The 15,359-nt window shown below is 42.2% G+C and overlaps 1 protein-coding gene across 1 annotated transcript in view; it reads right to left on the bottom strand.

Moving 5' to 3' along the window:
• The window catches only part of LOC131694260 (syntaxin-binding protein 5), a 2,823,745-nt gene that overhangs the window by 1,403,220 nt on the left and 1,405,166 nt on the right, over window positions 1-15,359 (bottom strand). Inside the window, exon 14 of the mRNA XM_058982823.1 lies at window positions 9,793-10,012. Coding sequence (XP_058838806.1) covers window positions 9,793-10,012 — 220 coding nt within the window. The remainder of the gene's footprint in view (window positions 1-9,792; window positions 10,013-15,359) is intronic.

The following is a 15,359-nucleotide window of genomic DNA, read 5'->3' as shown; positions in this document are numbered from 1 at the left end:
AAGCGGCTCACAGGAAGTGGTGAGTCCACCGGTAGGGATTCTCCAAATAGATCGTGATAATGCCGGGAGATGAATGACCCTCAGAAACATGGCTCAAGGAATCAGCATCTAAACAGCTCATGGGGACGAGAGCTAAACGGTGACGTAATAGATGAAGACAAGAAGCGAGAGAAGAGCCGAGAGTTAAATCAAAGCTCATATGTCGAGCCACTCCATGAACCAAGTGAGGCTCCGAGATAGAGCAGAAGAAAAAGCTGCGACGAAAGCACAGCGATGCCCCCACGAAATAATTCCTTGTCGTAGTTCCGTGGGGAATAAGGGCATAAAAAGTAAGGATTGTTTTAGTGGTTAGCCACAAACGTGAGTCGTGAGTCCCACATGCCAATACACTACAGGCCAGGCTTTTGAAGCCTTTTAAACTTTACCATAAAAAAACACATACAGACATTTGCTGATCTCGACGAATGGGACAAGAAACTCTGCCTTCGGGCCGGGATTCGGTTGACGATTTTTAGAGTTTTTGCATATCCTTCTTTTAAGAGAAAGACAAAAATGTCTGTGTGGTCGCTTATATATATATATATATATATATATATATATATATATATATATATATATATATATATATATATATATATATATATATATATATATATATATATATATATATATATATATATATATATATATATATATATATATATATATATATATATATATATATATATATATATATATATATATATATATATATATATATATAAGCGACCACACAGACATTTTTGTCTTTCTCTTAAAAGAAGGATATGCAAAAACTCCAAAAATCGTCAACCGAATCCCGGCCCGAAGGCAGAGTTTCTTGTCCCATTCGTCGAGATCAGCAAATGTCTGTATGTGTTTTTTTATGGTAAAGTTTAAAAGGCTTCAAAAGCCTGGCCTGTAGTGTATTGGCATGTGGGACTCACGACTCACGTTTGTGGCTAACCACTAAAACAATCCTTACTTTTTATGCCCTTATTCCCCACGGAACTACGACAAGGAATTATTTCGTGGGGGCATCGCTGTGCTTTCGTCGCAGCTTTTTCTTCTGCTCTATCTCGGAGCCTCACTTGGTTCATGGAGTGGCTCGACATATGAGCTTTGATTTAACTCTCGGCTCTTCTCTCGCTTCTTGTCTTCATCTATTACGTCACCGTTTAGCTCTCGTCCCCATGAGCTGTTTAGATGCTGATTCCTTGAGCCATGTTTCTGAGGGTCATTCATCTCCCGGCATTATCACGATCTATTTGGAGAATCCCTACCGGTGGACTCACCACTTCCTGTGAGCCGCTTTGCTCCCGCTCAGAGTACTCGGTCTAGTCCCCGGCGGTCAACCTAGCCTACTCAATGGGCCACCCAGTAGGTGCAGAGCTCCGTTTAGCGAGTCCAGGTGGAGCGTAGCTTCCAGTTCACTGGCGCCCCAACGACCCAGTGCTAGCTATTCGGCACGGTCTTCTCGATCTAATTCCATGCGGTGGACCTAGCCTACTTACGAGCTACCTGGTAGGATGTCGAGGTCGGTCCGGCAATTCTGGGTGAAGCCTGTCGTCCGGTTCACTGGCGCCCCGACAACCCAATCACGGTGCTATGTCGCGTACTATTCAACTGGTCCCCGGCGATGGACCCAGTCTACATCGTCGGAGAGTTCCACGACGGTGGAATTTCTCCCGAAACCCGATTTGTGGTTTTCCACAAGCGTTCTAGCCAATGGTGCTACTTTGTTGGTCCCTTCGCCGCTTCCTCTTCAGCTCAGAGAGTATACTCGTAACCACTCTGTTGACAGCGTCCCAGATATGCTCGTCGTAGCGCATCTCTACGACGATATTGCCTCTGTCACACCAGGCATACCTCTACGAACTGCCTCGAGCACAGGGCATTCATATACCACGTGTTCGGGTGTCTCTTGCACGTCCATACACTCCGGGCAAAGGGGCGACGAAGCATATCAAAACCAATGCAGATCTACCGTTACCACGGCGCAGTAGCGATTACCCTTTCTTTTTTGCTTTTATGCTTTCTTCACGCTCGCGATGACTGTGCGGGTTGCGTCCACTGTCGACATCCCTTTCCGGAACCCGAACTGCCTCTGCGATAGTCCGTTCTCACTTTCAGCGTAGGTCGTCAGCCTGTTGAGGATGACCATTTCCAGGAGCTTCCCAGGAACCTGTCTTGTTTGGTGCACTGGCGTACTGCACTTGTCAGTTTTATGTACCTCAAAGTGTTTTTAATTGTGTGAAATACTTATTTTACTTCCGTTGAAATCGAAGATAATTGATTCCCAAAGTTGTCTCCTGTACAATGCTTGTTTTGCAAAATTGTCGCTAGAATTCTTTTTGTGTAATAATTTTGCTCAATTTGCGACATTGTTTACATTCCCGTGACTAGTGTGTAATTCCCCACAAAAATTGTACGCGCTCATTTCGCCACCTGCACGCGAACAGCGGAAAGTGTTCCCCACATTCCAATTTGGCACATAGCGAGACGAGATCGAAAAAGCAGGACAAAGGGCGGGTTGAAAGCAACCATGAGTATAAGTTGCAAGTTATGCGATTCTCCCGTTAATGGGATTGAGAGAATTGCATGCTGAGGCCGTTGCGGATCAGTTTTCCACCGCACTTGTATTGCTGGTATGCAGCGATCTGCACTAGACTTAATGTCTAGCTTCAATAAGAATCTGTACTGGCTGTGTGACGATTGTGTTTGCTGTTTCAACACATGGGTGCAGCAATCCGATTCCGCTGCTCCTATCGTGGATAAAAACAAGTTATGTGAGCCAGTAGACAATCTAAACGCGGTTGTCTCAAATCTCTCGAGCCGCATTGAGACTCACTTTTGGGCTAATTCTGGCTCTTTAAATCAAAGGGGGCTGTTTGTGAAGCGACTTCCGGGGGACTTGCCCGCTCCAAAACGAAGTCGTGAGAATAATGCAAAAATTCGCGCAACTTCAGCCGCTGTCTGTGGTACTAGAGCCATTCAGCGAGAAATCAGAACATTTTCTGATGAACGCGATCACTTCTGGGTCTATCTGAGTCGCCTCGTCCCGAGCCATACAGTGGAGGAGATTGTGGCTATGACCCAAGAATGCCTCGGTATAAGCGATAAACCCAAAGCAATTTTGATGGTATAAAAAGACACCGATCTCACAAAACTCAATTTCGTCTCGTTATGAGTTGAGTTTCCGAGTGAGCTACAGGATACTGTACTCAAAGCGCTCACTTGGCCCACCGAAGTACTCGTTCGTGAATTCAATTTCGACCAGCCAAAGGAGGATAGATTTCGTTAATAGGATACCGGGATGAACCGCAGCTTGTATTATGGAAGCCCTCGATCCCCCGCCACAGTCCAGCTACTGCAGCCAACGTTAACCAGTAGTCGCGGTCCTGTGCGCGGGAGTGGAGAAAGGGTCTTCCAAACTTTATACTGCGTACCCATCCATTCAGAATAATTCAAGCGCTGAAATATTCCACGATTCCTGTTCTCCGTTAATTGCGTCGTATCAGCACCAGATGCTGCTCCTCCTGCCTGCGAACCGCTGCTATTAACGTGAGGTACCTAGTCCAGCTATGTTGCATACATCCCACGTAATATCGTCTCTTCTGTCACCGGGACGCACACTTGCCGCCAGTCGTGAGGAAGCCCTTAGTCCCCATCATAGTCGAACCATTCCTGCCAGCGACCAGCAGCCGTCCCGGTCCTGTGTTGGAGTTGGGACGAGGGGTCTTCCGCAAACCTACCTCAGGCAAGTACAATCTATCTGTGAGCTCTTCCTTGCCTCAAAGCTCTTCAATTTCCAGCCTTGATAACCGACAGGATATGCTGCTGTTGTACTACCAAAATGTTGGTGGTATCAACTCAATCGTCGAGAAATACTGGCTTGCAATATCCGATAAGAATTTTGACATCATTGTCTTCATCGAAACGTGGTTGAACGATGACATGCTTTCCAGTCAAGTGTTCGGTACTGGATACGAAGTGTTTCGTTGCGACCGGAGCCCTAGCAATAGCCCAAAATCCACCGGAGGCGGCGTATTAGTAGCAGTTAATATCAGCATGAAGGCAAAAACTGTCGAGAATATTTCTTGGGCTTGCCTAAAGCAGGTTTGGACGATTATCGTATCGAGCTTTACGACCGTAACTTGTACTTGTGTGCGTTGTATGTTCCACCCGACCGCGCTCGTGATATCGAATATGTTGAAGTACACTGCACTTTTTACTATCCTCGGAGACGCGAACGCAGTTGATGAGATCATGGTACTAGGAGTTTTTAATCTTCCTAGCATTTCATGGACGTCTTCCCGCAACGGATTCCTTTATCCGGATTCGGACCATTTCGTACTCCACCCAGGTGCAGTGAGGCTACTTGACAGCTATAGCTCAGCCATGTTACTACAAATCAATTCTATTGCCAATGAAAATAGCCGCCATCTCGATCTTTGTTTTGCCAGCGATCAGGTTTCCGCCACATCAATAGTGATGGCGCCCTCTCCTCTAGTAAAACCAGTGATGCATCATCCTCCATTGATCGCTACGATTGATACCACTGTGGTGCATGATTTCGATATTGCACCACGTTCTGTCACCTACGATTTCCGTAAAGCCGACCATCGCAGTATTGCAGACCTTTTTTCCACCATCGATTGGGAAAATATTTTGGACCTCGAAGATGTCGAATCCGCAGTTCAAACTTTTTCTAACGCTCTGGCGTACGTTATTGACAGGTACGTTCCGAAGAACGTTCACCATCGACAAACCGGCCCTCCATGGCAAACGAGTACATTGCGACGGTTGAAGTCTATCAAGAGAGCTGCCCTGCGGAGGTTTACCAAGTATCCTACAATATCACTCAGACACTATTACGTCAGTCTCAACCATGGGTATAAACAAGCCAGTCAAAACTATTTCTATTGATATCAGCAAAATATTCATCGTAATCTCGCATCCTAAACGTTTCTGGAAATATGTGGACGAGCAGCGCAGGAATCTGGACTGCCGTCGTCTATGACTTTCAATGGTAACACAGCTTTCACGTCACGAGATATATGTGCACTTTTTTCGGAAAAATTCGCGAATGTGTGCACAGATGAGGAATCAAACTCGCCGCTAGCAGAGCTCCACTTGTGGGTCAAACTCTGAGTGCTATCGATGTCAATGCAACGATGATTACCAGAGCTTCCTCTCGACGTAAGTCATCCTTCAATCCGAGACCCGACGGGATTCTCTCCGCTTTTCTGATAAGGCACATCGAAGTTTTGGTTAATCCGCTTCTTCACATTTTTCGAACATCTATTGACAGAGGCATTTTTCCATCTTTCTGAAAATCAGCGAACATGTTTCCAGTATATACAATGGGAAATAAGCGAGACGTCAATAACTACCGTGGAATAACTTCATTGAGTGCTGTTTCGAAGTTGTTCGAGCTTGTGATTATGGAACCTCTTCAGGCTCACTGTATCCAGTACCTAAGTGACGACAAACACGGCTTCACGTCTGGACGGTCAACTGCGTCTAACCTATTATGTTTAACATCCTCCATAACAGAGAGTATGGAACATCGCGCTCAAACCGACGTTGTTTACACCGACTTATCTACCACTTTTGACAAGATAAACCACGATATCGCAATCGCAAAAAAGGAGAGGTTTGGAATGAATGGTAGTATTTTGCAATGGCTTCGATCCTACCTCACTGACCTCGAGATAGCGGTTGTCATAGGAGAATGCCAGGCCCGTAAATTCGTTTCTACATCTGGAATACCTCAAGAAATCCACTTGGGACCGTTGATGTTTCTGATATACTTCAATGATGTACATCTAATTTTGAAGGCTCCACGATTATCCTTCTCGGATGACCTAAAGATTTTTCCGCCTAATTCGTTCAATTGAAGATTGCAGAGTTCTCCAACAGCAGCTTCAAGTCTTTGCTGATTGGTGCAATACGAACCGCATGTATGTTTTTTTACAATTGAGAAGACGTTTACGTACTAGCCCAGTGAAAGGGTGTACGTGCTATTAGTAGGTGCCAAGCCACCACACGGGGTGTACTGGGGGCAAGTCGGGCTCGAATGGTGACCAGCCATTAATACCGACTAAACTCCATTGAGCTCCGCCATCGTTCCCCCCAGGGACTACCTCTCGGTACTTGATGTACTCATTCACTCTCGCTCACTCGTTCATACGTCCTGTATGAGGCTTACTTGGGTGCTCTCTCTCTGTCGCACCTTGATTCACTCTCTAGCATTGCACATGAGGCTGACTTGTGCTCACCTTTTTCGTTCCTTGCGAGGCTGACTTGTGTGCTCACCTTTTTCATTCCTTGCTAGGCTTACATTTGTGCTCGCCTCTAACATACCATGTGAGGCTGACTTGGATGCTCACCCTATCACCTGGTTCACTCTCAATCGTACCACTGTATTATACCCCTGTCGCTCCCCTGGCATCCCATGTGGGACATTTTTCTTAGGCCTCTCTTCTGACATACCATGCGAGGCTTACTTGGGTGCAAACCGTTTTCATACCTTGTGACGCTGACTTTTGTGCTCACCTATAACATACCATGTGAGGCTGACTTTTGTGCTCACCCTTAACATACCGTGTGAGACTAACTTGGATGCTCACCCTTTCACTCCTCTGCCACGCCACGAGGCATCGATAGCTAAGTCCCAACATACTACACTACGACAATCCCATCTTATGCTATGCTTCGTCGCCCCTTTGCCCGGAGTGTATGGACGTGCAAGAGACACCCGAACACGTGGTATATGAATGCCCTGTGCTCGAGGCAGTTCGTAGAGGTATGCCTGGTGTGACAGAGGCAATATCGTCGTAGAGATGCGCTACGACGAGCATATCTGGGACGCTGTCAACAGAGTGGTTACGAGTATACTCTCTGAGCTGAAGAGGAAGCGGCGAAGGGACCAACAAAGTAGCACCATTGGCTAGAACGCTTGTGGAAAACCACAAATCGGGTTTCGGGAGAAATTCCGCCGTCGTTGAACTCTCCGACGATGTAGACTGGGTCCATCGCCGGGGACCAGTTGAGTAGTACGCGACATAGCACCGTGATTGGGTTGTCGGGGCGCCAGTGAACCGGACGACAGGCTTCACCCAGAATTGCCGGACCGACCTCGACATCCTACCAGGTAGCTCGTAAGTAGGCTAGGTCCACCGCATGGAATTAGATCGAGAAGACCGTGCCGAATAGCTAGCACTGGGTCGTTGGGGCGCCAGTGAACTGGAAGCTACGCTCCACCTGGACTCGCTAAACGGAGCTCTGCACCTACTGGGTGGCCCATTGAGTAGGCTAGGTTGACCGCCGGGGACTAGACCGAGTACTCTGAGCGGGAGCAAAGCGGCTCACAGGAAGTGGTGAGTCCACCGGTAGGGATTCTCCAAATAGATCGTGATAATGCCGGGAGATGAATGACCCTCAGAAACATGGCTCAAGGAATCAGCATCTAAACAGCTCATGGGGACGAGAGCTAAACGGTGACGTAATAGATGAAGACAAGAAGCGAGAGAAGAGCCGAGAGTTAAATCAAAGCTCATATGTCGAGCCACTCCATGAACCAAGTGAGGCTCCGAGATAGAGCAGAAGAAAAAGCTGCGACGAAAGCACAGCGATGCCCCCACGAAATAATTCCTTGTCGTAGTTCCGTGGGGAATAAGGGCATAAAAAGTAAGGATTGTTTTAGTGGTTAGCCACAAACGTGAGTCGTGAGTCCCACATGCCAATACACTACAGGCCAGGCTTTTGAAGCCTTTTAAACTTTACCATAAAAAAACACATACAGACATTTGCTGATCTCGACGAATGGGACAAGAAACTCTGCCTTCGGGCCGGGATTCGGTTGACGATTTTTAGAGTTTTTGCATATCCTTCTTTTAAGAGAAAGACAAAAATGTCTGTGTGGTCGCTTATATATATATATATATATATATATATATATATATATATATATATATATATATATATATATATATATATATATATATATATATATATATATATATATATATATATATATATATATATATATATATATATATATATATATATATACATATATATATATATATATATATATATATATATATATATATATATATATATATATATATATATATATATATATATATATATATATATATATATATCCATATATATATCCATCCTACGGGATACCTGCCTAAAATCCGGAGAGCAAGATCTGAGGCAGTTAGAGAAGAGTGTAGGGTAACATTCCGGGCGGCCAGGGCAGCTTTTAAGCGCAAGATAGTGCTAAGCAAGTCCACCTACTGCAACTGTGCAGAAAAGTAGACGCTAGCGCCTGGGGCAATACTTACCGTGTTGTTATGGCCAGGATCAAGGGTCCAATGACGCTAGTCGAAATGTAATCCGACAAGCGACAAGCATGAAAATTATTGTGGTGGGCCTTTTCCCGAAGCATGACCCAACCGCATAGACGCCTACACCGTTTGTTGATGCTGCCAAAACCAGAGAAACCACCAGGATATCCAGCATCGTATCGGCCTATATGCCTGCTAAATACTCTCGGTAAGCTTCTGGAAAGGGTCATCTTCAACAGGCTGACGACCTACACTGAAAGTGAGAACGAACTATCTCAGATGCAGTTCGGGTTCCTGAAAGGGATATTGACGGTGGACACCATCCGTACTGTCATCGCGAGCGCGGAGTAGACCGCGTCGCACAGCTAGCAGTGAGTCATTGGGGCGCCAGTGAATCGGAAACTACGCTCCACCCGGAATCGCTGGATAGTCCTCAGCACTTACTGGCTGGCTCGTTGAGTACGCTAGATTCGCCGCCGGGGACTAGATCGAATAGATCGGGACGAAGCGAAGAGCTAGGTGGTCACGGAAACGAACATCGGTATCAGGAGAAATCTACCGCTCGGTTTCGGGAGAACCTCCCTCACCGGTGAAATCTTCGTTGGAGTAGGCTAGCTCCATTGTCGGGGACTAGACCGAGTGGTTCGAGAACAAGTAAGGGCGGGAGCAGAATGGCTCATCGGGAAGTATAGCGAAATGGAACGAGAGAGGAACCAAAGGGCTTAAATGAATTGCCGAATGGCACCGGACAAGGAGACAAACGTCTCATTAACTTGTGGTGCTAAAACCAAAAAAGAATAGTCGCGGCACCAGCGAACCGAATGCCCTGCTCCACCGCAATCGTCGAACTGACTTCGACACCTGGTTGGTTAGCTCAGTTTCGGGAGAACTTCTCTCGCCGGAGAACTCTCTGTCGGAGTAGGCTAGGTCCATCGTCGGGGACTAGTCCGAGCAGTTCGGGAACAAATCGGAAACTCAACGAGTAAGTGATCGCACTCTTAAACCCGTAACTCCGGAACTGGAAGTTGGACCTACTAAAAATTCAATAGCAGCTTATGGGAGCGTTGAACCGTTCATTTGAAACTAAGAATACATACGCGACTTACTATCCTCAACCTTAGGTCAAGTCTTAAAAAGTTATGCGATCTAAAGCTTCTCAGAAGCACACTGATTCGATTAGTATAAAAATATCTGAAGCTTCAATTTGATCTATAAATAATTTCCCAACAAAATTATTTTATAGCATGCGCAAGTAAAGTATATCTTTCAGGTAAAATGAAACCGAACACGGTGATATTGCGCAATCTCATGAATTGCGGTTTGTTAAATTATACCAAGATTGGAATTGCGTCAACGATTAAATTCATATTTTTTGGTGCGTACATTACAAATACAGGAAGCTATTTACCTTGTGATCTAGATTTCCGAACGGTGTCGGGTAGTCCAGTCATTGCTGTGGTGTTGCATGCTGGTTTTTTGCTAGGACTGCCAGTACTTGTTATACTCATCCCACGTTCATGTAGTGCATTAGGAATTGGCGAAGAAGCCGAAATCGGGGTTGTAGCACTACTAGTACTGCCATTACAACTTATAGTGGCTGAGTTGTTTAGGCTGCATATGCCATTAATCTGTAGGAAAGATACATAATAAAGTTATGTTAATGCTGGTATTATTGTGTGCACCGTAGAGGTTAAGAGATTTGAGCAAATATAAATTTCTAGATTTTTTCCGAGGCCCGGAGGGCTGAGTCTTATATACCAATGAACTCAGCTCGACGATATGGGACAATGTCTGTGTTTGTATGTAATGGACAAACTCTCATTCGTATTTCTCAGCAATGGCTGAACCGATGTTATCCAAACCAATTTCGAATGATGCGACTATCAACCAGACAGAACGCAATTATTTTGTCATTGATTCTGATGTTTAGTTCTCAAGATATAAATGTTTAAATATGTAAAATAGGTGTTTTTTACAGTTTTTGAAGTTATCTGTCGAAAATGCGACATGGATAAACACGTGCAGCGCCCATAGTTTTCGGCCAGCGTCAACCCTGGAAAATTTCTCCAAGTGGTGCACCATGGAAGCTAATTTCCTGGGTTACATCACCAGCAACAGCCTTAAGGATAGCTAATATTTTGATGCACTCGCGCTTTCCAAGCCATATGCTTGCGGAAACGAATAAACACTTTGTTTAATTAAACAGTTTGTTGCTGCTAGCAGCAAACGGCGACGCTGTTGTAGAAAGTAAAGGCCTCCGAGTATGAGTCATAATGAACTACTGATTCATCCACCGGGGTCTTTACTCGCGCGAGCGTGGAAGGAATGTTTTGTTTTGGTCTGAGACTCTCTCAGAGCAAAATCTACACAGACGATATGATAAAAGTCTTTTGGGTCAAATTGTAAGGGGTCAGTCGTGTGAGGTCGTTAAGGCGATAATTATCCTACTAATAAAGCAATTCAGTGGGAATTGAGACTTCCCATAAACCTAGGCTTAGACTTTCTGTTCAAGGTTCATCGTGTGTAGAATTCAATTGTAATTAATCGATGTATGTGTTGTATGCTTATCATTTATGTCGATGAAAAGAAAATGACGACTAATTTTAAGTCCCATAAGCTTTGGTAGAAAGGGGATTCAAATAAACGGTCTCTTGGCGTTGGACAAATTTGTGTGAAGCGTGCTACGAACAATGCACGTCTATAAATGTGGTGCATGAACAATGAGTGCTAAAAGATAAGAAGAGGCTGATCTATGAAATACAAGAAAAAATACTACAGAGATAACCCAACTAAGATTGGCGAAAAAAGTTTAGGTGCAAGTGGGTGCGTTGTTTCTTGGGAGTTGCTTAATTATTATATGTTTAATTAAATTTTACGCGTCTTCTAAGATGGCGGCCGAGAAGAAGCTTTTGGTGACGTCATATAGCCGTATGATTGATTCTATTGAGTCACGTTCGGAAAAAAAATGCTGTTTATGCGTTCTTTTGATCCCGAGAAGCAAGATTAGGCGGTTCTCGAAGACAAGTTAGAGTCAGTTGAAGCCATGCGTTCCTTGTTTCATGAGACTGATGTTAAGTTGTATGGCGTTATCAAGGAAGAAGGTTCAGTCGTGGCAAATGACCAGTGAGAAGTTAGAATACCTGTTCGATGAGATACGTCACATTATTCGAAACAAACTACGTGCGATTGATCCTCCCAAGCCAGCTAGTGCACAGATTGTAGTTGCGACTGCCCAACAACCTCAAGCAATGTTACCAGACATCCCTCTTCCTCGTTTCAACAGACAGTTGGAGAATTGGATTTCCTTCAAAACCAGTTCAAGCGTCGGGAAGGTCTTTCAGAAAGTGAGAAATTGTGAGATGGTGCCTCTCGCCATATTCAATCGTCCGAAGATACTTTTGCGTCCCTTTGGAAAGCCCTTAGCAGTGAGTTTGAGAATAAAAACGTGTTTAATCCACCTAACAGTGTGATGAGATATTTCTTATAATTCTTATCACTCTTCGGATATTATATCGTTTGAGAACATTTAGAACTTGATGCTTCGCGATGTTTTTGATAACACATACTACATGGGATAGTGGCAGGACTCAGAGAATCGCTCAAATCAGCATAGGACAACATCAGTGCTAGAAATCTCAAACCAAATCAATGTAAAAGCGAAAAAATGGCCCATAAAATAGACATATCAACGAATTATTGTTAATGCTCTGTTAATAAAATATCTATATTGTGGTGGGAAAACTGAATTTTCCTAAAGGGTTTATATATTGTACTGAGCCAAAAAAATCGAAATTTTTTTTGAATCGATTTGAAGTTTATACTTTACTCAAATTTCCAACGCTAAGAGAACTAAGAAATCAACGCTTTTTCTTGAAAAGGGCGATACTAGCAATGATACCATTCAAAGAAAATCAACAGTGAATATTTCCAGACTTGGTTTTATTTCCTATTTAAGAACTATTGTGTTTTTTACATCCTAGATTGCATGATTCAGTGATCGAAACCCAAAACTTCATAAAGTATTTGAAATTATTAAATTTAAATTTGTTTTTGCTATTGAAATTGACAGTACAGTTTTTACAGTAATTACCGTTTTACACCACCGATTTCGTCCGGGTTTTTTTAAATAGCGATCATTGTTGCTATTTACAGCTGGTATCAGCTTGATAATCCTAAAAAATACGAAAAAAAACAGTTTCGACTCTAAACTGCTAGCAAAAAAGTATCGCTCTGTTTGTTTGCATGGAGCGTGGAGGGCGAAACTTTAAATAAACAAACAAAAATACAGTTTCGCCCGTTGTATTTCTTGCTGTAGTTTAAGAAAGCAATATCGAAGAATCCAACTTTTTACGTTAGTTTGTTGCGTTTCAAAGCCCTCATTCGCATGTATGAAAAATGCCTTATGTTTACATTTGTAAGTATCGCCCTTTTCACAAAAAGCGTTGAAATGAAATCGCAGCTCCTGATATCACGCTATCCCTGAAGTGCATGCGTGCATAGTTTCAAATTTTACTTCGACATCGACTTTTTCTAAAGGTGACTTCCCAGTAGTATCCTTGATTTGAATTATTATCGCTAATCCTAATGCCAAAGAACATTCTCGAAAACGAATCGTTTGGGATAATCATCATCATTACCGGAATTTTCATTTTCACGAAACTTTTCGATAACCTTCCGTCACTTGCGTTAATGCACTGGGTGCACAGTGCTCTGAAAATCTAGCGAAATCGTCTTAGGGCACCAGCGGGTCTGTACAGAATACTAAAAATTAATTTCTATTCCATAATTTTCAGTTCAGCAATTCGAGAGATCGTGCTCACCGCAATCCATGAAAAATAGACTACGTTGTGAAACGATGGTCACTATTTATTAAAAAATCACGGTTAAATAAAAAATAAAACTATTAAAAATTTTCAAATAGTTTATAATTTTCACAAACTTATTAGGAAAAATTGTTTAATAAACTTTCGTAATATTGTGTAGGAAAAAAGCTGAAAATTTCAGTATTTTCTCTATCTGCAACATATAAACCCTTAAGTATACCAATTAATTGGTATACGAATTGGAATAGGTTCGCCAAATTTTGGAAGAAGTCTATAAAATAACCCCTTGAAAACTACCTAAAAATTGTTGTAGTTCGATGCAATAAAAAAATCTCCAAAAAAGCAATGCACCTATTAATGTGAAACACAGCGAATAATACATACAATAAAGACCCATTTTTATCAGTCGCATGGTGTATTTTAGGCTGACAAAATGGGGACATTGACTAAATCGGGCAATTTTTTTTTCTTTATAATAAACTGAAGCTGTTAAAATATTCTTCTCGTCCCTTGATGTAGTTTGATAACTATTTCTGATTATGATGAACTTTTTATTTTCGCATATTTCGCATATCTTCATGATAAGGAAAACATGCTCAAGAAATGATTTACTCGAATTCAGTCTTGTTCGTCTGCTAGAGCCCATCAAACATATGTTCATCTTTGGCTGATAAAATCGGGGTTTCAATGTGTTATAATAGATATTCAGCATTCGAAGAAGTTTCTTGTGAACGAGTGTAGAACGACTTTGTTTTTACTTACTTGAAGTCAGCGGCGTAGCCAGAAATTCGGTTTGGTGGGGGTTTGGTGAAACTCGATCATACTGTCCAAACGACATAATTCCGAAACCGAAATTTTTGAAGTTTTACACTTATGCAGAATTAATTTTTCAGAAAATAGTAACAGAGTTCGTGTCTTTAGCGAATTTGTTGAGACTTTATTGTAGTCATGAATATTAACCTGAGAAAATTCACCATAAATACTTCTTGCACGATATACCGTCAAAATTATTTTATCAAATGATGCGCTGTTTAACGTTTGTAAAACTCATTGAAGATACTAAACCTTCGAAATTGGCGGTTTCAAAATGATGCTATCTTGACCTTAAATTACTGTTTTTAAACATTTGACCTATACATATAATTGGTCATACAACAAAAATCAAATGTTCATCAAAATCGATCAGGACCTGCTAGAGTCGAATGGAAATCGTCATTTTTCATAAATTTCTCTCTACATACGGAAAGTATTATCCTCGTTATTAATCATAATACGTTTTCGTCTCAACTCGACGCATTCCCAAAAAACGTGTTTAATCCACCTAACAGTGTGATGAGACATTTCTTATAACTCTTATCACTCTTCGGATATTATATCGTTTGAGAGCATTTAGAACATGATGCTTCGCGATGTTTTTGATAACACTTACTACATGGGATAGTGGCAGGACTAAGAGAATCGCTCAAATCAGCATAGGACAACATCAGTGCTCTCAAACTCTCAAATCTCAAACCAAATCAATGGGAAAGCGAAAAAATGGCCCATAAAATAGACATACCAACGAATTATTGTTAATGCTCTATTAATAAAATATCTATATTGTGGTGGGAAAACTGAATTTTCCTAAAGGGGTTATATATTGTACTGAAACAAAAAACGAATTTTTTTTTGAATCGATTTGAAGTTTATATTTTACTCAAATTTCCAACGCGACTGAGAACTAAGAAATCAACGCTTTTTCTTAAAAAGGGCGATACTAGCAGTGATACCATTCAAAGAAAATCAACAGTGAATATTTCCAGACTTGGTTTTATTTCCTATTTAAGAACTATTGTGTTTTTTGACATCCTAGATTGCATGATTCAGTGATCGAAACCCAAAACTTCATAAAGTATTTGAAATTATCAAATTAAAATTTGTTTTTGCTATTGAAATTGACAAAATGATAGTATCGCCCCTTTGGCGATTGTTTACTTTTTCGGTCCCATCTATCAGCATTGAAGTATCGCCCTTACGTTTTTTTACAATAACTACCGTTTTACACCACCGATTTCGTCCGGTTTTTTTTCAATAGAGATCATTGTTACTATTTACAGCTGGTATCAGTTTGATAATCCTAAAAAAATACGAAAATAACAGTTTCGCCTCTAAA

Source organism: Topomyia yanbarensis, chromosome 1, assembly GCF_030247195.1.
Source record: "Topomyia yanbarensis strain Yona2022 chromosome 1, ASM3024719v1, whole genome shotgun sequence".
Classification (NCBI taxonomy): domain Eukaryota; kingdom Metazoa; phylum Arthropoda; class Insecta; order Diptera; family Culicidae; genus Topomyia; species Topomyia yanbarensis.
This window is presented reverse-complemented; position numbering and strand designations above follow the sequence as displayed.